We start from the raw sequence: 24,601 nt of genomic DNA, 5'->3' as shown, positions 1-24,601 counted from the left end.
AAGGATTGGGGTTGGGGGCCAGAGGAGAGGTGGGAGAGTGGGTCGTTGAGGAGCAGGAGGGGAATGAGAGAGAATAGATCACGTGTCTCCATGGAAACTGTTGGAATAATTGAGGGCTCGGTTCCAGACTGGGGATGTGGCATCGAATAAATCACAGATGAAAACAACAGTATGCTACGAAAGCCAACGAGGATCGCCAAAACCACTGTGACCCTTTAGAAGACACAGTAATCCTTTGCCACTCTAGTTTCACCAGCGTGGCTTTCAGTCAGTGTGGTTTTATATTTGAATGCCTGCTTTTATCTCTTTGTGCTCTTGTTGGGCAGAGAGGTCAGTCCCCTTAACCAGTAGTTGCTGTCCCCCTTGCAAAGGTGGGAGGGACCGACCTTTGGGGTGATCTGTTTACACCTCCCCTCCCCCAGGCCTGCTGCCTCGTTGAAACCAGCCCAGAGCCGGGGTAAGAATCTGTGGACTGACCCGGAAGTGATACAAGCATTTTGCTAAAGGTCTAAGGGAGGAAGGGGCTTTGCTGTTTCAGAAACCCAGAAGTGAAAGTGAAATGGACAAAGCAAGTGTGAAAGCCCCTGAGTTCCCAAGAAGGAAGCCCTGTTTCAGAAACTTGACAGGACAGTTTGGAGGGTTCGCTCTGCCAAGCAGGTGGGAGGGTGGCATGTCTGGCTTATGAGGAGATAGATGCCTCCAGAACTTTTGTTCCCAGGCACGCAGATGCACTGTCCACTGACAACAGAAGAGTTCTCTCTCCACTTCGATCCTCGATTCTGGTCTTATTCTTCTTTGAACCTTTGATGCCAGCTTTGCCAACCACCATACGTTCTGGGCATTGAACCTCTGTGGTTGCTCGAGTGGTGCTGGAATTCATATCGCGCTCCCCATGTATGAACTGGGCAGCCGGGGGCTGTCTGTTCCGCTTGTTCAAATCCAGAGCGAGCCCCTGATCGTGTAGGCACAGCCCAGATACAACCCGCCTGTCATCAGCTCCATTCCTAGAAACCTACAGTGCTGCTGTAGTCACACCCCTAACTAATGCGGACACCCTTTCCCTTCTGAGACTCCAGATGTGCTTCTGGGGGTGATTTGTATCAGCCACGTCTTTTTCAAAGTCATGCTGGGGGCTTGAATGGGGCCTTATTCTCCTGGACTCTTGAGTGTTGCCTGTAGAGGCTGCTATGTGCACAGGTGGGGAGGGGGCAGTGTGGGGGGGTTAGTGTGGGAGGGAGAGGCCATGTGGGGGTGGACGGGAGGTGCCTGCTTAGGGGGACACAGATCTTACACAGGGAAGTGCAAACCCAACCACAGCATCTGTGTAAAAGTTCTATCACGGGAAATGATTGCTAATAGAAAAAAAATGACGCTAGTCCAAGTATTCGTCAATAGTCAGAAGTTAAATATATAGTGGGGCATCCACGATGCATTTAAAAGAATGAGGTCTCCCTCTGCCCGCTTTCATGGCTGTCTGTCATCTATCTATTCATCTATCATCTCTCCATCATCATGTGAGAAGGTCCATGACATAATATGAACTGAAAATGGAAGCAAACCCCAGAACATTATGCTTACAATGTACAATAAACTAGACAAAGACTAAGTGTCTCCATGGAAGGTGCTCATGGTCCCTACTCTCATTGAACTTTCCCCCCAACATTTTATTATGAAAATGTTTGAATTACAGAAGAGTTGAACGAATTATGCAGTGAGCGTCCATAATGCCCGTCAGCCAGACTCTACACTCTCCAGTAGGCTGTCTCTGCTTCATCACACATCTGTCCCCATGCCAACCCATTTTTTTAATGCATTTCAAAGCAAGTTGCAGACATGGGTGCTCTTTACTCCTAAACTCTTCATCCATATCGTTGAACCAGAATCCAGTATTTGTTTTTGATCATTTTTCAGGTGAAATGTACATACAGTGAAGTACACCAATGAGTGTATCAGCCTATGAGTTTTGGAAAATGCATACTTAATACACATTAATCAAACAACCACACTCACAGAGGTAAAGCGTAACTGACTTTCACGTGTGCCATGAGAGCCCATGGGAGTGGCCCTCGTTGGAAGCAGTGAAAGCGTCCTTGACAAAGTGACTCTTGAGCTACATCTAAAGGATGAGTTAAGTAAACTGTGCAAAGAGGGGAGGGCGCAAATTAAAATCTCAGAATGTCTCTGCTAGCTGACCCCACCCCCAGCCAGGCGCGGTTGACCTGAATGGCGGCCAGGGCACCTAAGCTTCTTTGCTAGTCAGGATGGGTTCAGCGGCTGTAACCAAGAGGTCCCCCAATGCACACGGGCTCAGACACCTTTTCGTTCATGTAACAGTAGAAGATGGGTGTTCCTGGCCTCGCCCACGCTCTCCACAGGGTGATAAAGGGACCCCGATCCCTAGTTGTGTGCATTCAGAGGGCGTAGGGGGACAGAGTATGGAGGAGGCACAAGCTGCTCCTTCAAAGTCTCAGTTTGGACGAGACACCCATCACTTCCGCCTACACTCTATTAGAGCGAATTGAGTCACATGGCCACACCTCAGTGCCAGGGAGGCTGGGCAAACCGTTTGGGTGGGATGCTCATGGTCTCAGCCACGCTCTCCACTTTTCGGCTCTGGTTGGAATTTTTCTGGGGGACACCCACGACCCTCTGACTTTTCCCTTTAGAACTCCTAATTTATCACGCCCGGCAAACCAAACACTTGAAGCCCTTCTCGGTGACATCTCCTTGTGTTTGTGCCAGCTGTTGGTGCTGCGTTTCCAGAAGCATAGCCAGGAATACATCAAGTGGGAAGAAGCCAGCAGCTTATGAAATTCAAAGGAAAAAGTGGAAAGTCCTTAGAAACGGGGGGCCTACGTGTTATTACATTGCTGCTTCAAAAAGTCCCAGCGGGTCTCGTGCTCCCTAGGCCTTTGAGGGGGTCTAATAGCAAAAGCTGAGAGCTCAAAGACCAAGCCTAAGACCCCTTCTAGTGCTTGACTTTCCTAGAATAACGTCCAAGAGGTTGGTGACATTAGTGCCTGAGTGTCACTGAGGAAACCACTAGACAGTGGCCCTTAGACAGAGACCTGCCTGCTGTTCTCCTTGGTGCTGAAACCAGCTCCGTTCGTTCCAAATCCACTGTACGGCCAGGTGAGCAGTTTCCTCTACATTAGTGATCCACGCACCTGTTTATTTTCTGCCCTGTACATACCTCCTATTTCCTTTAAAGAAAATAGTTGTCTTTAAATGGATTTAGTTGACTTCCATTTTTTCTTCTCAGCATTGCCCTAAGCAATAATATACGGGGAACCACACAGGCTTGGTAGACCAAGTACATTATAGATGTACTCTGATACGTTTTAGGAGAATTTATTAAAAGGAAAGAAATTTTGTCTTTGTAGTGCTGATGGTGCAGGTACCACATTTTGTGGGGGGTGGAAACTGTCTTAAGATCTTACACTCCCAATGACAATTTGGTGCTTCAATTACTGGTGTGTTTCTGAGAACACGCAGTGCTTTTGTGACATTTTTTTGTTCGTATCTGGAAGGTACAGAAAGTCTTTGATCTTCCCTGTCCCCTGTATCCTTTCTTTTAGACGCGCGCTCCACATGTCCTGTATCCTTACAGATCTTTCCTGTGATCTTGACCCTTCCTTCTCTGTCCGTTATTCACGGAATACATCCAGAGAATCAAGCTGCTCTTTTGAGACTGGCTGCCCCCACTTCCTCCGCACCGCTGACCCCCAGGTTATCAGGACTCGCCTCGCTCCTAACCCTCCCGATCTGAGCAGGTGTGGTCGCTGCTTATGACAGCAGAGGGCAGGCACGAGGGGAAGGAGTTGGGACGAAGATTGGGCCCCACACCCAATCCACAGAGCTGCATACTGACATGTGGGGGTCCTTCCTCCGCTATGGAAAAAAGTTAAAAATGATGTCTTGTGATGACACTGGTGTGAGGACGAATCCATTGTTCTATGTTGAAGCATTTTCTCCAACCTAAAACTTTGTTTCTTTTCTTGTGATTTTAAGAAAAATTAAGATGCTCTCATGAGCCCCTGGAAAGGTGGTAGCCCCGGCGCTGTGCCGTGTGCTTGGTGAGGGTGGCCGTGGTTGTCGCATTTCTGTCAGCAACCTCTGAGCTTGTCTCCCCGACAGCCACCTGGGCTGTAGTGTGAGCTTGGGTTTCAGCACAAGAGAGCCACCCACAGCTGCCAGCCCCAGGTGACAGTGTCTTCTGCTGGCACCCAGCACAGCACTGACTTATGACAGGAAGAAAGTGGCTGAGGAGATGAAAGGCACAGCACTAGCGGAGCCCGTGGTGGGCGGCGGTGCTTGTTTGCATCTCATCGGTGGTGCGGCTTCACAGTACACACATCGGATGTGCTTATGTAACCCTGGGACCGGAGCTCGTCCCCGTGTGCAGCCCGTCGCTGCCGTCCCGAGCCATCCTGTGAGCTCCTGTATCACGGCCTTTGCAGACCGCTCAGTCTTACCCACCCATTCCCTTCATCCTCTTCCCGGGAGAGACTGCTGCTGTCTGATCTCGGATCCCTGCCCCCGCTTTGGTTACCTCCTGATCTCGGTGCCCGCCTCCCAGCCGCCAGCCTTTCATATGCGGTTCTGATTGCTGTGTGGTTTTGCCGGCTCATCGTCCTGGATGACTAGGAGCCCTGTCGTTTTCCGAATTCTTCCAGGTCTCTTCTCAGTGAAGTGACTGACGGCATCTCCGTAGCCCCTACCTTCTCTCCTCAGGAGGCAGCAGATGCCAGAACAAGTGTAAGCGTCCGTTTTCCCCAACACAATGAATTACCTCAAGGAAAACGAAACATGTGCAATTCAAGTTTTACAGCCCTCGACCCTTGTGGAAGCAGACTGCCCCGCCAGAGTGAGTGAAGGGGTTATTGTTGGAAAGACGGAACACGAAAGCTTCCAGGAACCCAGCGACCGCTGTCTCCATCCTGCCGCCCCCCCATCTGTCATCCTGCTTCTTGCTAATGTCTGTCTCTGTGGATCTGCGTTAACACTGCCTCCCTCAGCCAAATGCCACTTCTCACGTCTCCGTCTAATTCCCAAGTCTGGAATATCCTAGAATTTTTAAATCCCAGGGAAGAGAAGCTGAGGGGCCAGGATGGCTCAGGGATCCCTGTGGCCCCGCTGGCTGTGGCCGAGGGGCGGCGCCGCTTTTCCAGTCACCCAAGGGGAAGCATGACAGGAAAAGCCGGTGTGGGGCGGGCAGTTTCTCTAAAGAAGAGAGGTGCATGGGCACACGTGTCATTTAAGCCTAAGTTCTGTAACACGTCGCCTGACTCTTTGGGGAAAAGAGTACAAAGTGACCTCTGGTCCCATCCAAGGGACAGACGACACCTGTTCGCATGGACACTGTCTCGGGATAGTTCCCCGCCGCTGTCCAGCTATGGTGCTGTTGAGGCTCTTCCGTCTGAGCCACATCTTCCCGCTATTCCAGAAATCCACCGCTCTGTGAGGGTGAGTTCCCGGTTGCTAGCAGCAGAACCCATCACCTTTTCTACAACAGACCTAGTCGCAGAAACCTGTCGGTCGTCATCGTCCAACGCCCGTGGCGAATATTCTGGACGTCCCCATGTGGGTGGTTCCTATGACTAAATGTGCCTTATTTTGTTCCAACGCCCCCACCACCACCGCGGTCAGTTTCACACTGAGATTTGACCTCACGTGAAAACCACTGCAGGGGTGGGTAATGTCTGGAGCAGGTTCACTCCCAGGGCGTCTGGCTCCTGAACGCACAACCATGGAGCCACACAGCCTCCACTGCTTTCAAAGCCCGTGACCCCATCAGTGAGGGAGGCGTGTGCCCACGGGGCAGCTCAGATCACAGGGAAACCGGCGTCCTTTGGGCCACCTCCTGTTGACATGGATGGCAGACCCTTACATGTTCCATCGCATGTTCTTTTGACAAAAGGCAACAATTATTGGTTTGTTTTCCCGGGAACCGTCTGAAACACAGTCCAATTAAATCTGCTTTTATTTTAACCATCTAGTGTTGTCTCATATAACATATGAGTCAGAGAACATGCACTGAACATCCAGGTCTGCAACGCTGATTTCAGCTCAACAAACACTGATTGATACCTGTCGATGCTTAGGAGTGATGCATGTCAATAATTAGGAGTGATGAAGCCCGGTGTTTGGAAATAGTCCTTTTGCGTTTCCTGTCACAACCCAACCAAACAGTGAAACATTTCTTACAAAATCCAACTCAACAGCGTTGTTTCCTACATAGGGGGAGGCCTTTCAGGCTTAAATCTCCTTGTTCATCTCCCTCCCATCTGTCATGGTGAGTCATTCCTCCCGGGGGTACTGACATTTGCTTAACAATAGCACGTCCACAAGAGTCCGAGAGGCTGAAAGCACCTCCCTTCGGAACTCCCATCACTTTCTCTGCTAGTGGGCGGGAGTTCGACTTGATTAAACCCAAGCTGTGACATGGCCACATTCTCAAAGGTTTAAATCTTAGTAACACCTATCAGCCTGACCTCTGATCTGAAAACCGTTCACCTGTCACGCAGGTCCATGCCTCCCCGGCCAGGCAGACCATCGATGAACCCAGAGCCCACAGTTTCCATGAGGCTCACGCTTGGTGTTGCCTGTTCTGTGGGTTTGGACAGACGTGCAATGACAGGAAGCCGCCTCACTGCTCTAAAGGTCCTCTGTGCTCTGCCGTCTGTCTCTCCTCCCCCCCCGCCCCTGACCCCCTGGCCACCGCTGATCTTTTCACTGTCTCCATGGTTTAGCCTTTTCCACACTCATAGAGTTGGAATCTTACCGTATGGAACCATATGAAGAGACTTGATTTTAAATATGGGAAACCTTAGATAACACATCAGGAAATAACCAGGTAGTCCCCTCTGAGTTGCTGTGCGTAGCCCTTACTTTAGTCCCGTCAGCTCGCACGCTGTCCCTACCCAGACCCGCGCTGTAAGCCCCCATTAGCTTCTTTTCCCCTCGGCACCGCTTTTCAGCTTTTCCTGAGGCACTTCTTCGAGGAGCAGGTCTACCCAGCAACTTCTCCCGCACAAGCCATCGGAGGGCAGAAGTCAGCTCTAGACTGCGAATTCCCAGATTGCGGCTGGACACGAACGCATGTGACTTCCCCAAACCACCGGCCTCCCTATTCGACCCGGGTGACCACCACCAGAGCTAAAATGTGGACACACATATGCGTGGATACGTACGCTTAGAAAATTTGATCCACAGTTGGAACGGCAACAACACACTTCGGAGAAGAAAAGGAGGGCCTTCCAGACAAACTAGAACATATTAGGATGTCTTCACATCTGGGGAAAGGTGACAGTTGGGAGAACCTCCAGCCCGGAAGGATCCGCCAGCCGCGATGAAGCCAGTGTGTGGGGCTCTTCCTGTGTGGTAAGCGCTCAGCGTGCCCTGTCACCGAGTCACCGTCTGGCCCTACAGCTTGATGAGCTCCTGTCTGCGTCGGGCCCCCAGCACGTCACAGGACCTCTTTCCCCCCATCCCAGGTGGCTGCTTACCGAGGGCTGGGCGGCTTAAGCCCGCTCCTGGTCGCTGCCCCCGTCGCCAGGAGTGTTTTGGGGAATCTCCATGCAGGAAAAGACGAGCCTGTGAGGTCCTGCAACCAAGGTCGAGAGTCCCTCCCCCGTTTGGAATTGTGCAAGTTGACAGATGGTCACTGATTCCTCAGGCACGTCCTGTCTGCAGAGCGTGCAGCTGCCAGCGTGACCGCCCCTCGGCGCCCCTGACTTGACCAGTATCACACAGCAAGCACAGAAACAAATCTGAACTTCAGGATTTGAACTCATGACTCCAGAGTTGGACTTGTCCCCGCTGTGCTGTTACGATTCTAATTAGACATAAACGTCCAGTTCGTCAGCCTCTGTCAATGTCACAGTGTCATTCTTACACGGAACAGCCTGCCAGGGAGCCTGTGTGTGGCAAAGGCGAGGGTGCAGAAGTGACATCCTCCGGGCAACCCGGCCACCCCCATGTTTCTCTCCGAACCCTGCTCCTGAGTGGGTGGACGCCCTCGGAAGAGCAGATGGACGGCGTCCGCCCAGCGCTCCAGGCCCTGATGACAGCGCCATCCTGCTGGCCTCTCGCCAGCTCACCCCCACTCTCCCCCAGCGCCGGCCGGGCCTGGCACAGGAAGGCCCCACAAATTGAGAAGAAAGATTCTGATTTAATTGGTCTGGACTGTGGCCGAGCTGCAGCCTCTCAAACCTCCACAGGGAATTCTGATGTGCAGCATGGAGTGGCTCCGTGCAGACAGGCAGGCAAGGCAAGCCCGGGGGAGGCTGGGGGAGGGCAGGCCCCGCGTCTGCCCTCAAGGGCAGAGTCGAGCTGATCTAAAGTGCCCTGTGCAGGTCTTCAGAGGGACTGGGCAGAGCCCAAGCAGGAGACTGTCCCAGGGAACAGGGGACCCTCAAAGAAGTGGGGTCCTGCAATAGAGGGGGTGACATGCCTGGCTTTAGGTCAGTACCTCGTCTGGCACCCGCCTGGTCCACAATCTCCCTCGTGTGTGGGGGTGGACGAGGAAGAGGAGGCATCTTGGGGGACACACCTGGCTTTAACTTGCTTCTCTATCCTCCCATGCTGACCTCAGCTCACCCATCCTCTTGCCCCAAATTCGTGTTTGGGGACCCTCTGAGCCCCAAACGTTTGTCTGTCTGTCTCTCCCTCTTAGATGCACCATCTGAGACCATCGAGTTAGGGACCCTTTTCCGGTCCCCGTGTGAGCGAGTTTGCCGGCACCGTGAAGCTTAGCGATTTGGTCCCCCTCACCCCCCCACCCCATTGTGGGGATGCTGCTAAGAGCATCATGCAACTATTTCTTTTCGACCTAAGTTCTAGGGAAAGCTTATTTTTCTCCTCAAAAAATGATTTCCTTACAGAAAACACGAGCTACTGCCACGTTTCATGTATCTGTATGCTTTGGCCTCTGGGTGCTGTGAGTACACACACACACATACCACTCATGCACACGCAGATGTACACGTACACACATACCACACACACAGACACACGCACAGATACACAAAGATGCCCACACACAGAGATACACGCACAGACGAGCACATACGCACACACAATATTTACAATATGTACTATATGTACATTCATATATATGCACTAAATGCCATATCACCCTTTTCACCAGCTGTGTCCAGGTATAATCTACACACCATGAAATCTGCGTGTTTGTGTCCTATACTCTGGAACACTCCCTCCAGTTCTTGGTGACGTACGGGTGGGACGTAGCCACGTGTGAATCAAATGGTGCTGAGACCTAAGTCGCTGAAGATGCTGAGTGGCCAGATCGAGGTGGTTGCTGTTTTCAGTTACTCCCCCCCTCAGGTCTTTTCATTCGTTCACGCAACAAGCATTGATGGCGTGTCTGCTATGGGCTGGATGTTGGGGCTGGGGCAGCAAACGAGTCACACAAAACAGCTGCTCTCATGGAGCTTCCATTCTAGAGAGGGAAGAAAATAGAGAGATAAACGCAGTGCCAGGTGTGGTAAGTGCGGTGAAGAAAAACCAAGTAGAGGAAGGGGTTGGGGAGCCGTTGATGGGGCTGGGATTTTAGAGAAGGGGGCCCGGGAGGACCTCTGCAGGGAAGCCACGCTGAACGAGGCAAGAGAGCAAATTACCGAGCACGTCTACGGGGTGGGGAGCGCTGCAGGCAGAACAGAGCGTGCGTGGACATTGGGAGCAAGCAGGGGGCGGGGAGGGGGCTCAGGAGGCAACCGCAGGGGGCCGGGGTTGAGACCTGGCACCGTAGACCAGTAGGGAGGCTGGAGACGGCACATACTTTGCATGTGGAGCTGCCGACCTTGCGGACGCGTTGTAGCAGAGGGGATTGCGGGCGGCTGGATTGGGCTTTGGACTTCTGGCCGGTGCCTGCTGGAGTTGGGAGAATGGAGAGGCCCCTTGGCCCCTGACCGGCTGTGCCCTCCCACGTGAGTGAGCAGTGGACACACAGCTCTCGTCTCACGGCCTGTGTCCTCCGCTGGTTGGGAACTGGGAAAGGGGCTGGTGGGCAAGGACCACAGCAGCCCTTTGGCTGGTCCCTGAAAGGGTGAAGTGGATGGCAAGCACTGTGGGGGCTAGAACGGTGTCCCCCCAAAAGGTGTGTTCGTGTCCTAACTGCCGGTTCCTTGGAGGACGACGTGATCGGGAGACAACAGGGTCTTGGCAGGTGTGATCAAGTTAAGATGAGGTCACACTGGATTTCGGGTGGCCCCGATCCAAGGGCTGGTGTCCTCATAAGAAAAGGACATTTGGACATGGATACGGAGACACAGGGAAGATGCCACGGGAAGACAGGCGGTGTCCCCACCGCTGGCAGCCTCCAGGGCCAGAGGTGGGCACCGAACCCACTCTCCCTCACAGCCTCTGGGAGCAAGTCTGCTGATACCTCGATTTTGGACTTCGGGTCTCCAGAACCGGGAGAGCACACATTCCTGTTGCCTCACACCACCCGGGTCCCAGTTCTTGGTTCCAGCAGCCCTGGGAATGTTGCAGCTCCCGGAGTGAAGCACTCCCCACTTTCCCCAGCACGGTGACACCTGGACTCACAGGGTCCCCTCTGTACCTCCGAAAGCGAAGCTCTGTGGGCATCCCTGTTTTACAGAAGAGGAAATTAAGGCTCAGAGAAGTCAGGTGACTCTCCCAAGGTCATGCAGCCAGTATGTGGAGGAACTCGGATGCGTGCCAGGTGTTCTCCGTCGCAAGCCCGTGCCCTCACGTCCCCAACACCGACCCGTGGGCAGGAGCCAAGAGGCCAGGCTCACGGGGCCCGCTGGCTGCACCCGTCCGGGTCATGAGCACACTTTCCAGCCGGAAATCCCTGTGCTCTTTGCCTCGACTTCATCTGCGCTCCCTGCAGTGCTGCTCTTTATCTCCTCTCTCCCAGAAGACGCTTGGGTGACAGATGTGGCTTGGAATTTGATAAGCGCGTCGCTTCCACACAGCCTTTCCATCTGTGTGCAGTCCTCACCCTGGAGATGACGGGACAGCTGAGCAAACAGCCCACCCCCTCCACGCCGGTGTGAGCTGAAGTGCAAGCTCCAGAAGCGGCGTGGGACGATGAGTGAAAGGTCATTTCCACTCAGAGGGACATTTGAGACCACGGCCACCGCCGCTGCTGGTGCTGTGGCCACTTTTCGGCGGCTTGTTTCTTCCAGGGCCCAGGTGGAGGAAGGAAGGACTTCTCCCGCCACTTAAGGCATGTCTGTCCTGTTTATGGGGACGTCACCAGTGCGTAGCAGCAAGCCTGAGGAGACAGGTGACCCAGGAAGTGCTGCTTCCTCCTGGAGTGACGCGTCGCAAGCTTCTGTCACTTTCCTGGCTTCGTCACCTGTAGAGTGGGGAAGTCGTCGTGCCTACACAACACATTTGTGTGGCAATTAAACAAGATGGCGCACAGTGTGAGAGTGGGCGGGTGTCTTTGTCAAACCCCCCCTTACCTCCCGACACCGACCTCCGACTGCCCTTTGAAGAGCAGCTGTGCCTCCGTGCCAGGGCCGCTCTGCCTGCTGGGTTTCTCAGGGTCGGCGTCAGACGCTTGTTTGCTGAGTGTCAGCTCGCTGGCAGCTGGAATCGGGCATCTGAGCCCTAGAGCTCGAGTGTGCACTTCCTACAGTGTATCCGGGCCGAGGTTTGCAGAGCCAGGTGGTTTGAGCCGAAGGGAGCTACGTTCTCCTCCCGTTGCCTGGAATGTGCCCCCCCACCGCCACCTTGCGGGTCCTATGACACTTCTGGTCTTAGTAAAAGCATCACCTCTCCAGCGCGTCGTCTGCTGACCACCGGGTCCCGCTAAGTCCTCCATTGAAACCAGAGCACCCCACACTTGTGCTGCAGGGGTTCACTCTCAATTGAAATAGGTCACTATTGGTGCTGGAGTGTAAGGTTCGTCAGGAGAGGGACCTGTCACTCGGCGCCCCAGGGCCTGGCTCAGTGCTTGCCACATCCCGGGCACGTGGTTTTTGCTCACTGGGTGGATGGGTGACTTGGCCAGCTTTCCAGGTCCTGGATGAGGCGAGGGGCGGGACAGAGAGTTCCGTCTCTGGTGCCTCACTCATTGGAAGCTTAAAAAAAAAAATAGATTGAAAAGAGTGTGTATCATCAGACCCAGGAATTAAACAAACCACCGTGACGGGGCCACACCTGATGATACTGGGTGGCGTTAGTGTGCGTATTAATTTTTGTGTGTGTGGGGGCTGTATGCATTTGCATGTCTATTGCTGCATAACAGATCACCCCAAAACTCAGAGGTTTGAAGCAACAGCAATGATCTGTCATCTCTCCTAGTCTCTGTGGGTCAGGAAATCGGGGTCCTTGCTCATTGGTTGTGGTTCGGGGTCCCTCTTGAAGTGGCCAGAGCTGGGGCACCTGGTGCCATCTGGACACCCAGCTCTTCATTTGGTTTCAGCTCCTCTGCACATGCTCTCAGAAGAGGCTCCTGCCCCAGAAATCGCGCGGGGCCACTTTCATTGTCTTCTGTTCGCTGAGGCCATCACAAAGTTCTGCCCAGGGTTGAGGGAATGGAGCGTGCACTCTGCCTCTTGACTGTGAAGTAGCCGGGGTTTGTAGATGGGTTTCAAAGTCCCCCACCCCCCCGAATATCACTGCCTGTATGACATGAGGACAGGTCTCGGAAAGCTCTCCAAGTAGGGGCAGAGAGGTTCCTGTTGAAAAGGAAAGCTGTCTCTGTCTGGCTTATTTCATTCAGCAGAATAACCTCTAGGTCCCTCTATATTGTCGCAAATGGCAAGATTTCATTTCCTTTTTATGGCCGAGTAATAGTCCATTGTGTATATATGTATATACACGACATCGCCTTTGAAAAAGGTGACAGGGAGTAAGAGGCACAAACTTCCAGCTGTAAAATAAGTCCCAGGGATATAAAGTACAGCACAGGGAATACAGTCAATAATATCGTAATAACCCTGTACGGTGACAGGTGGGTCCCACACTTAGCATGGTGACCACAGCGTAAGGTATTGAATATTGAATCACTATGCTGTACACCTGAACTGACTATTATATTGTACGTCAACTGTATTTTAATGAAAACAAAGAAAAGGAAAGCTTGTTAGAATATTACAGAGCAAAGGAAAGTGCCCTTCTCAGCCCCTTTAATTGCAGAGAGAGTGTTAGGAAAATTAAGCTGGAGGGAGCCTGTGTTACCTGTGGATGCCTCCGGACCGTGTTAAATGAATCAGTTTTGATAGCACCTCAGAGAACAGCACATGCAGTGATTGGACCCAAGGTGAAGGGAGGCACTTGTTAAAACGCGGCCGCCCAGGCCGCCGCCCAGAGCGTCTTCTGAATGGCAGGGGACGCTTGGAATCTGTGTTGGGGACGAGTTCCCCAGAGCTTCCGACCCAGAGACACCCTCCTTAAAAGAATGGGATTTGCCTCGTTGTAGGTCGTGCCCTGTCCTGGTCCTGTTTGGCTTCCTGAACGTTTTATTTTTATGAAGCACTTGAGCTTCTCAAGCAATCGTTTTATCCTGTGGGATCTCTTAGAAACAGACATCCATTCAAACTAATACAGATGAAAATGGTGACGTTATTGGAGGGTGTGGCGGTTTCTAGCGAGAGATGAGAAGCAGGGGTGGGGAGCAAGGCCTCTGCTGTTCTCTGACCTCTGACTCCTCGTGCATCTGTTTCATTCTTCTTTGCCGGCCTGTGATGGACCGCTGGGGCAGACCTGTGTGCATTCTCTGTTCAGGGCCCCAGGGCTGACCACTGGAGGATCTCAACTGCAAAGTCTAAAGAGACGCAACCTGACTGGCTCGGCTTAGGTCAGTCATCTACCAATCAGCTATGGCCAAGTGGGTCCACTGCCCAGTCAGAAGGTTCTTCCTAAGAGGCATCTTGGGAAGTGTCCCTGCCGGTCACTGTTCCCTCTGGCACAGCCCCAACCAGTGACAATAATGATGTGTCGTGAGCCACACCGATGAATGTGCCCTGCTTGTGACCACAGCTGCATGGAGGGACGCCCCGGGACAACAGCAGCGGGTGTGGGAATTTCCCATGAATCACCCCTTCATTAATGTCGGAAGTCTTCCTTCCTCTCTGGAGTGCAGTCGGAGTGTGTGCCTGCTTGTTGGTCACTGTATTCCCAGTGCAGTGATGGGACGAATAAGGAGACAAGTGGTCCCATTCAGGAATCCCCTCCTTCCCCAGACATTGACTGAACACCTACCATGTGCAGGTTCTGTCCCAGGGCTTGGGTTACGCCCGGGAACAGACAGGCAAAGATCCTTGTGTTCCCGGGGTTTCTGTTCTCTCTGCGTTGGCTGGGTCTTGTCCCGTATCCCAGAGGGATCTGCACTTGGTCATTGCTCTTGGAACCGCCCTCTATTGTGTGGATTCCTGGGGTGAGCCATTCCTGGGGTGAGGTCTGTGGATGCTTCATCGGGAATGGCAGAGCTCGGAGTGGATCCGAGTGACCTCAGCTGCCCTCGGCTTTGCCCCGGCCCTTCCCGCCCCCCTGACCCGCTCGCTTGCTCTCTCTCCCTCCCAGGTCATGCTCTCAGAGCGGAAAGGCACAGACGAGCTCTACGCCGTGAAGATCCTCAAGAAGGACGTCGTGATCCAAGATGACGACGTGGAGTGCACAATGGTGGAGAAGCGGGTGCTGGCCCTGCCCGGGAAGCCGCCCTTCCTGACCCAGCTGCACTCCTGCTTCCAGACCATGGTAACTGGGTTGGGGGGCCCGGCCGACCCCTCCGGGGTATCTACATGCTTTTCAAAGTCATCCCAGCAGCACCCACCCCAGAGACAGGCCTGGGTCCCTCCCATTCTGGGGACAGGAGGAATATGTGCGGCCCAGGGATGGCTGCTGAGAATTTCTGAGAAGCGCCCTCCCCGGAGGCAAATGCTGTCTCAACAAAGATAAAGGAATTCAGGCAATTGGTTTTATACCCAACAGAGCAGCGCCCTTCTCTGACAGCAGGAGGTGACTTGGGGACAGGAACTCAGGACTTCTGGTCTCACGAGATGAGAGTAATAGCACTGGATGGTTAAGGCAGCCCCCAGACCCTGCGGCGTCCTTGCTCCGTTGTCTTCCGACACCTGTACTGGGCGGGCGCTGTTACAGATGAGGATGCTGGTGTTCTGAGAAGGCGGGTCCCTCCTGCAGCGTCACACAGTAGGTCGTGGTGATGCTGGGACCAGCGCTGCAAGACTCCGGCACCCCAAACTCAGAGGGCTTGCCACCCTGCCTGTGCCTCAGCGCCAGACTCCTTCTATTTTGTAAATAATTTTCACTTTCATGGTCACACCTAACTTTTACAAGAACACTTTACGCAGCTACTATTGTCCACGTTTCCACACAAAGGAAACAGACGCTCAGTGGTGAAATGGCTCCCCTTACACAGTCGCTCAGCGGCAGGTGTCCTGATGTTCCTCCCAGGTTCTTTGTGCTATGAAAGGGCCACGTACGGACCTCAAAAGGACATTGGAACCATGGGAAATATGGTGGGAGTGATTTTTACGGTGAGTACACTGTTTCCCCGAAAAGAAGACCTCGCTGGTAATATTATATTATATTATATTATATTATATTATATTATATTATATTATATTATATTATATTATATTACATTACATTATTTTATATTAAAGACCTGGTCTTATATTATATGACCCAGCCTTATATTACAGTAAAATAAGACCAGGTCTTATATTAATATTTGCTCCAAAAGACGTATTAGAGCTGATGGTCTGGCTAGGTCTTATTTTCGGGGAAACACGGTAGGAGACTGTGTATATCTGAGTGAACCGTTGTTAGCGTGGCAATGGGGGGCAGGAAGTGATACCCCTTTCAGGGGAAGCCCCATGAAGGTGGTCACCTGGCTCCTGCTCACCTTCTAGAAGCGCCCGCCCCCAGGTTGGTGCTGCAGGAGGGGCTGGCAGCACAGGCAGTGTCGCCTTTGCTGCCAGCAGACCCACCATACCATGCTTATTGAGTCTGTCCACATACGGTGATTTGTTGGCATAATGTGTCAGGACACAGCTGCATCACTGGGGGGGGGGGTACAGCAATGAGCAAAAGGGATGAAGTCCCTGCAACTTTGGAATTTACTTCCTCATGGAGGGGACACAGATCATAAACAACAACAGCCACCAAAAAACAAAGGGGACGGAGATGGGTGGATCGGGGCAGAGAGATGCTGTTTGGATGGGATGACCAGGGCAGGTCTTTCTGACAAGGATGGCGTTTGAGCAAACGCCAGAGCCGTGTGAGTTAGTGGGGGCCAAAGACCTGCGAGCTGTAAGTGCCCGAGGCAGGTTTGAGGCACTGCCAGGAGCCGGCTGGAACCGGAGTGGCTTGTCATTTTGTATTTTGTGACCCAGAATTCCTTTATGAATCAGCTACCTTTAAAAAAAAAAAAAAGACAAGTCTGGTATAACATGCTACAAACTTGATATGTTCCTCTCGCCAGAGACTTAGAATTTTGAAGATAAAACATCCTTAACAGGATAAAAAAAAAAATCCTGAAGGCGGTTAACGTAGATAAAAGGGAAAAAGACACCCACCACTATACAAAACAACTTTTGTCTTTCTGGAAATGATGCACATTTAATTACTAACAACTTATTTAGAAAAGCGGAGTTACATCGGACATATTCTTAGACAATTGGATTAAGTAATCTTGGAAAAATAGTCATGATACAATGGTAACAGAAAAATGGAGGCGATTGAATTCTATTTAAGAGATTATTCTAAAAGTGTTCAAATGAATATGTGCATAGAAAAGAATCTGAAAAAGACAGACAAATTGAAACATTGGTTTGATTTAGGGAGTTAAGGGAGGGCTCTGTGGGTAATTGTCTTCGTTTTGCATTTGTATGATTTCAGAAGAATCTCTAACAAAAACACTTTGCAAAGCGTTGACTGTGCCACAAATGGCAACCGTCAATGCCCAAGTAGATACAAAAGCCACTAGAAGGGGTTTGAAATGAGCTGAGCTAGTCTCCGGTGAATGGGGTTGAGGCAAAGGGTTCTAGCCACACAGAAGGATATACAGGAGCTCCTCAATCAAAGTCCCTAATTACTGGCTGGGTGACCTCCAGGAAGTCACTTGACAGCTCTGAATATTGCTTTCATTGTCTTTAAAGTGGGCACAATGAGTGAGGATTAAAAAATGTACAAAGTGCAGCAGGGGCAATCAGCGGAGGCATTTGCATTACTAGAGCTGGGCTGGGGCGGGGGCTAAGGGGGGTGTACCTCGCTGCAGCGGCACAAAAGGATAATCTTTGTCCTGGGGACAATTGTCAGCCCGGCACTTTCCTGCAGCTTCCCAACTGCCAGTGGGCACAGGCAGTTAAATCTCCTTAGCAAAACATCTATTTTAAATGTTTTCTCTTCAATTGAACATATGCACTTCTTTTTTTTTTTTTTTTTTTTTTTTTAAATAGAATTAGATTTTATGAGTCATTGAAGGACAGAAGTTACTTCCTCCCCAAATTTGCTGCAGTGGCCCAGCAAGAACTCAGTTGCAAGGCATGCTGGGAGAGACAGCCACCCAAAATGCAAGCGGGGTCAGGGAGGGGCATGGGGGTGATTGTGCTTGGAGAGGTGGCCCCTGACGGCCTGTCCATTGAGCAGCAAGCTGTCCAAGGAGTCCTGGTAGCTCACGGTTGGCAGCAGCCCCCAGGACATGCTTTGATGGAAGGGCATGGCTGTCGGAAGCTGTGTCAGTAGCTTCAGTCAGCGATGGCTGGGTTGCAGGAAACAGCAGGCTGCCTCCTCCAAGCTACATCATGTTTCAAAAGCAAACGGGATTTTATTGGAAGGAAACAACCAAAGGCAAGGCCGTACCAGAGCCTCCTGAAGAACCCGAATCTGTAACTTCAAAGCTTTCTAGCCTGGATCTGTTTCTTTCTGCTTGTTGTCTGTGTTTCTCGTGCTCACGGTGGCATGGCTTCTTCTTAGCCCCTTGCCACTTGCCGCGCCACCAAGTTCCCCGGGTTCCAAGTCATAGTCATGGGAGCCTTCATCTGGTTGGTTCGGCGCAGGTCACATGTTTTATTCCTGGTCCAATCCGCTGATCATGGGCTACTGCCGACTTGGTCGGTACCTTTAAGAAGGGGTTGGACCTACAGAAAAGGAATAATGGGTGTTGTTTGTATCAGGGGGAGACGTCCTCTTGAGTCCGAGGAGACTGAGCTTCAGGAACGGGATACAGCCTGCGGTAGCAGCACACACATGGCATTCAGGGAAGGAGAGGGAGCTGGTGAGAGCTTGGCAGGTGTCAGGCCTTTAGGCAACTGAAGGTATTGCCGGAAAGGACCCAGGAGTGCAACCGAGGCAGATCAAGCTGGGGCACGGAGGGAGCGCTCACAGCCTGGTTCTCTCTGCCTTCTTGATGGTGGCCCTTGCATATCCATGCGGTAACCGAAGGTCCGTAGATTTCTAGAGAAGAGGTGGGGACCTTGCCCTGTGCGTGGAAGGACAAGGCGGGGAAAGCTGTAGGAAGGTGAGAGGGGCATCAGGTGCGTGGTTCTGATGGTGTGTCTAAGGCTGGAGCCATGCTGTGCGATACTCTCATCCTGGGCCCCACGCTTACCTGAGCAAGGCTCTGAGAGTTTGCAGGCCTTCATGTGTGTCCCCTGATAGGTCTTTGCAAACCCCTATGAAGGAGAAGCTGCCCCCTTAGGAAGGCAGGGGACGCTTAAGTATCCGATGCAAGGTCTCTAGTGGTAAGCAGCGTGGCCGGGACTTGAACCCCACCAGCTCATGCCCCCCACAGCACCGCACAGCTACTCGACAGACACAGACAGGTCTGAGCCATGCGAGGAGCAGCTTCCAGACAGGAGTAACTCGCTGACCAGCCGGGAAAATCATTAAAAATCCGTAACTAGGTAAATGCTCACTGCAACTCCCCTTAGAGGTACACGGTACACACTCTTAGCTCACGTTGTTGATTTTCTCTGTCTGTGGTATCTGACGGGAGCTGGCAAGTGTCCCCCTAGCAGTCACGTGGGCACCACATCACATCCCACTTCCAGCTGTCTTGGAAGAACAATGATTGGCTCTTTGAATTCTCTGCCCTGTCGCCCACCCCCTGCGTGAATTCTGCACCTGCCCTCTAGCCAGCGTTGGCCATCAGACGGTCCTTGTGCTCACCCTCCAAATGTGGGAAATTCTGTCCAACCATTTTGCATGACGTAGTGACAGACAGATATTTAATTCTACTGATTTACTGATTGAATGCGAGAGAGAAAGGAGAAAGGAGACTCAATTTGGAAGACACACTTTGAAAGTTGAGCAGACTGGCTAGTTTGAAGAGCGTTTAATTGGAGTTGACAGTGGAACACCCACATAGAAACGTCCTGTAGCCAGCTGGAACTGACACGCTCAGGAGAACCGGAGAACGCAGACGTGGAAGCCAACAATCCCCAGCCCGGAGAGACGAGAGGTGAAGTTTTGAGCTGTGACAAGTGTTCTTTGGAAAATTAATCAAGAAGCAAAGAGCCAAGCTGGTCCTCGCGTTGGGACTCAGTAAATACTGTTTGATTTTCATGTCGTACCTCGAATAGGTCCTAATCAGAAACTACTACCTGTGGCGATGAGCAGGTTCTTTGGCGGCCTTGAAATAATCTCATTGGAAGAGTGGGGCCCGAAGTCAGATTTCAGGGTAGGAAACACCTATGAGGACCAGTGGCGGTCACTGCGTCAGCTGGAGCCCCAGCGCGCCCTCCCTGCACCTTTCCTGCAGTTTCTTTTATCACATTCTGCTTTAGGTGATGGCTTGCGTTAGGTGTGTATGTGCTTTTCCCGAGATTCCGACTCCTCTGAGGCCAAGGACTGTATCATATTCATCATTTGTGCCCCGTTGGCACCTTATACGTGACTGGCACAAATAGGTGCTCAGTAAAAGCTGTGACATGCAGTCTCATCCCAGAATGGCTCCAAAGGGCCTCAGGCAGTGGTATCCACATTTTTTTTTTTAAGATTTAATTGGGGAAGGGGAACAGGACTTTATTGGGGAACAGTGTGTACTTCCAGGACTTTTTTTTCCCCAAGTCAAGTTGTTGTCCTTTCAATCTTAGTTGTGGAGGGCGCAGCTCAGCTCCAGGTCCAGTTGCCATTGCTAGTTGCAGGGGGCGCAGCCCACCATCCCTTTCGGGAGTCGAACCAGCAACCTTGTGGTTGAGAGGACGCGCTCCAAACCAACACCATCCCTTGCGGGAGTCGAACCGGCAACCTTGTGGTTGAGAGGACACGCTCCAACCAACTGAGCCATCCGGGAGCTCAGCAGCAGCTCAGCTCAAGGTGCCATATTCAATCTTAGTTGCAGGGGGCACAGCCCACCATCCCTTGTGGGACTCGAGGAGTTGAACTGGCAACCTTGTGGTTGAGAGCCCACTGGCCCATGTGGGAATCGAACCGGCAGCCTTTGGAGTTAGGAGCACGGAGCTCCAACCGCCTGAGCCACCGGGCCGGCCCCTGGTATTCACATTTTGACAACCCTTCCTTCAGTCTGGGAGATGAACTTGGTGGGACGTGGACAAATGGTATTTGTTGTGAAAAAAAGTCCTTTAAGGGATTGATGTACCAAAGCCAGACTGGATATAGCAGAGTTTGTAGACTCCAGATGTGTGTTTATTTTTTACAGAGACAGTGAATTTCTAGGTATGAGAGAGATACGAAGTTTACCATTTTTAAATAACCGTGTTTATGTTTTCAAAAGCCACTTGATAAGAATATTTTAAAATAAGTCAGTGTTTACGGATGAGGCAGCAGACACGATGAGGATGGTGGAGCCGCTGCAGGGGCCACGGGAAGTGGGGTGAATGCCCACAATTCTCCGGTGTGTGGTAATTGGGCCCCACCCCACCTGCTCCCTTCTCCGCTGTAACTAACTCCATGCATTCGCGTCCCCCTCTCAACAGTAATAGCCATAAAACAGCCAAGTGCTGGTTGTATTTTTCATCGGACCCATGAAAATCAACACGAAACTATGAAGGTAGAGACAGTGGCTTCCATAACCCAGCTAGCATGAGCTCCCCACCCCATTTGGGGGAACACTGCTGCTGGGAAACGTATGTGGTCTCCCCAACCATCTGGGGGATCCTTTGCTTGGGCGCCATGGTTTTTCACAGCAGCATCCCTGGCAGTAGAGCGCCTGGCTCCGAGTAGCCATCATGAAGTGTTTGTTCGGAAAATGAGATGCCAGCAAAATGCAGCCCTAATGTTTGATGGCTGCAGCAGTGGTGTCCCAGAGCCAGACTCAGTATAGTTCAGAGATGATGGGTCTCAGGTTTCCCCACATCCACTCGGTGGTAAAAACAGCACAGAACGTGGCGTTCACCCTGGTGGGGTTGCCCCCACCACGTCGGGATGCTGACTAAGGATTCCAGGGGCACTTCTAGTTCTTCCAAGCAGAAAGCAAGCCACTGCAATCTCTCCCTCCCTTACTTCTCTCTCTGTGGCCAATGCCATCTGCTAGTTTTAAAAATAATTTTTAAAAGCAAGTGTTTTGGTTCTTCGCAACATGCAGGAAAGACAGGTGCTATTTTTAGGCTTGTTTTCTATCAGCCCCGCCCCCTACCACCACCACCACCACCACCATCACCACCACCACCACCACCACCATCACCACCACCACCACCACCACCACCACCACCACCATCACCACCACCACCACCACCACCACCACCACCACCATCACCACCACCACCACCACCATCACCACCACCACCACCACCACCACCATCACCACCACCACCACCACCACCATCACCACCATCACCACCACCACCACCATCACCACCACCACCATCACCACCACCACCACCACCACCACCACCACCACCACCACCACCATCACCACCACCACCATCACCACCACCATCACCACCACCACCACCACCATCACCACCACCACCACCACCACCACCACCACCACCACCACCATCACCACCACCACCACCATCACCACCACCACCACCACCACCACCACCACCACCACCACCAGCAAAGAACCAGGATCTGGGTGTCGGCAGTTCTGGCGACTGTCCCCACTCCTCCACTAACGTGTGTGTGACCTTTTTGCAAATCTCACATGTCTTGGATGCTGGGAACAAAAGTGACGGTTCTGCCTCCCTCTCTGCCTCTCATTAGAGATGTTGAGAAGGTGAAGCAGTATTGGTCTGAGAAAGTCCTTCGATGTTTCAAGGAGGAATTGATGACCCCCTATTCCTCCCTGTGACCGGCCAGGTTCTGTCTTGACATGAGGCTGGATCTCTACGTCCCTCCTCTACCCTCCCTAGATTGGAAGCCCTCAGAGGGCAGGACACAGCCAGGCATCCATATGTAAGTCAGAATCTTACACAGGAGGCAGCCTAATGAGAGGGTGCCAGTGTGGACTCGGGAACCGATCTGCCTGGGTTCCAATCCTGAATCGCCACCTCTGTTGCTGAGTCCTGCCCTTTCTGATCCTTAGTGTTCGTGTCTTTGAAAGGGGGAGAACAGTGATACTGGTCATGATGGGTTGTTTAGTAAGATAAGCCCCAGTATATAAATGAGCTCCAGTATATAAATTAGTACTTAGTTCAGTCACAGGGAGGTAGCTTTATTTCCAGATTGTTCTTCTTCTAATTATTAGATTCTCGATAGACATCTGACAAATGCTCCTATGACTGTTAAATGCTCATATGACTGTTACACAGGAGATCCAGTTCTGTGCACTGTAAGGGGGATTTGTTAGGTAGTGGACCAAACATTTGTTATATGGCCCCCATCATATTAGCCACTTTTCGTATGTAAATTGGTCATGTGATAGAAAGGCACGCTTTGACCCACGCGGAAGTCTCTAAGACAGGACGTCATTCCTTGGCGTAGCAAACCCTTTGATGGAAGGTGAAAAGGCAGGTCTCATGCAGATGCTGCCCAAGGACTGTCACACACGTCTGTCCCCTCAAAGCCCCACAATAGCAGCAGGGTTCCCTCACTATCCATTTCACAGGAGAGGGGACAGATGTCTGGTTAGTTCTGCAAATACGCCCAGCTACCAGGGAGCAGAGCTGGGCTCCACAGAAAGTCTCTGGCACCACTCGCTGGGCACCTACTGTGTGCTGGTCATGTCATGGGGATGGTGTCATGAGAGACCACTCTGTGCACCTACTATGTGCTGGTCATCACACAGACCTTGACTTGGAGGGGTTCACATCCCCCTTGAAAGACGTGGGGGGAAAATCCTGAATGGGCTATAGATCTTCTAGCCCAAATTCTTTCACTTCTGGATATGCCCTCCTAAGCTACTGTTTTTCAAACTATTATCATTCATTTTTCCCCCCTCCTCACTGTATTATCTGTTACTGCGCACCTCAAGGCTTGGGGCCTCAGAACCAAGATAAACATCCATTGTCTCCGTTTCTGTGGGCTGGGAGTTCGGGAGTGGCTGGTTCTGGCTTTGGGGTCTCCCATGAAAGTTGTGTGTCTTCCTGGGGGAAATGTCTGTTCAGGTCCTTTGGCCACTTTTTGATTGGATTGTTTGCTTTTTGTTCTTGTTGAGTTGTATGAGTTCTTCATGTATTTTGGATATTAGCCCCTTATTGGAGGCACTGTTTGCAAAGATCTTCTCCCATTCGGTTGGTTGCCTCTTTATTTCGTTGATGGTTTCTCTTGCTGTGCAGAAGCTTTTTAGTTTGATATAGTCCCGTTCATTTATTTTTGCTTTTACTTCCCTGGCCTTTGAGGGTCAAATTCATAAAATCGACCCTTGAGCCCAAAGTCCATAATTTTGGTACCTATGTTTTCTTCTATGCAGTTTATTGTTTCAGGTCTTATGTTTAGGTCTTTATCCTGCTCAGTGAAATAAGTCAGATGGAAAAGGACTATAACCATAGGATTTCACTCATATGTGGGGTATAAAACAGAAGGCAACGGATGAACAGAACAAATGCGTAGATACAGACAACAGAAGGGTGGTTACCAGAAGGGGAGGGCGTTGGGGGAGGACGAAGAGGGTACATGGGTCAAAAACATGATGACGGAAGGAGATTAGATTCTGGGTGGCAAGCATACACCATGAAGGCTGGCTACCACAGCCACCTCTTACCTACAGTAGGAAATTACTTAATATTTTCCACTTTTTACTAAACTTAGCTTTATCCTAAACAACATGTCTGTTAAATCACAAGATTCATGCACTAATTACACTTTCCAGTACAAATGAATAATTCAAAAGCAAACTCATGTACCGCCGATGGTCACCCGCATACTTCCAGTGGCACAAATACTGCACTTGGGGACACCATGGGCCTGTCATAGCATCCTGGTGGTTTGGGTCACAAATGCCAGCTCTTCCCAGTTCTGCTCCCGGACCCGGGAAGCTGCAGAATGCTGACATGCCGTCCGCTTTGCTTTCTTCCAGGACCGCCTGTACTTCGTGATGGAGTATGTGAATGGCGGGGACCTCATGTACCACATCCAGCAGGTCGGCCGCTTTAAGGAGCCTCACGCTGTGTAAGTGACAACGTGCACCGTGCTAGTCCCTTGGGGCCCACGGGGGGCGGGGTAGTCAGTCCCTTTGGATTTGTGGCTCAATAGGGAATTTAGATCTGGGGCTCCTGAGGTGGGGAGA

At 51.7% G+C, this 24,601-nt stretch overlaps 1 protein-coding gene across 2 annotated transcripts in view; it reads left to right on the top strand.

The window, feature by feature from the left end:
- PRKCB (protein kinase C beta) overlaps positions 1-24,601 on the top strand; it is a 214,972-nt gene that overhangs the window by 157,743 nt on the left and 32,628 nt on the right. For both annotated transcript variants that reach the window (XM_074322927.2, XM_074322926.2), the window contains exons 10-11: positions 14,527-14,700; positions 24,392-24,483. In XM_074322927.2, the coding sequence (XP_074179028.1) occupies positions 14,527-14,700; positions 24,392-24,483 (266 nt within the window). The remainder of the gene's footprint in view (positions 1-14,526; positions 14,701-24,391; positions 24,484-24,601) is intronic.

The sequence above is a fragment of the Rhinolophus sinicus genome, chromosome 10 (assembly GCF_057876585.1).
Source record: "Rhinolophus sinicus isolate RSI-liver-muscle chromosome 10, RSI-T2T, whole genome shotgun sequence".
NCBI lineage: Eukaryota > Metazoa > Chordata > Mammalia > Chiroptera > Rhinolophidae > Rhinolophus > Rhinolophus sinicus.
This window is presented reverse-complemented; position numbering and strand designations above follow the sequence as displayed.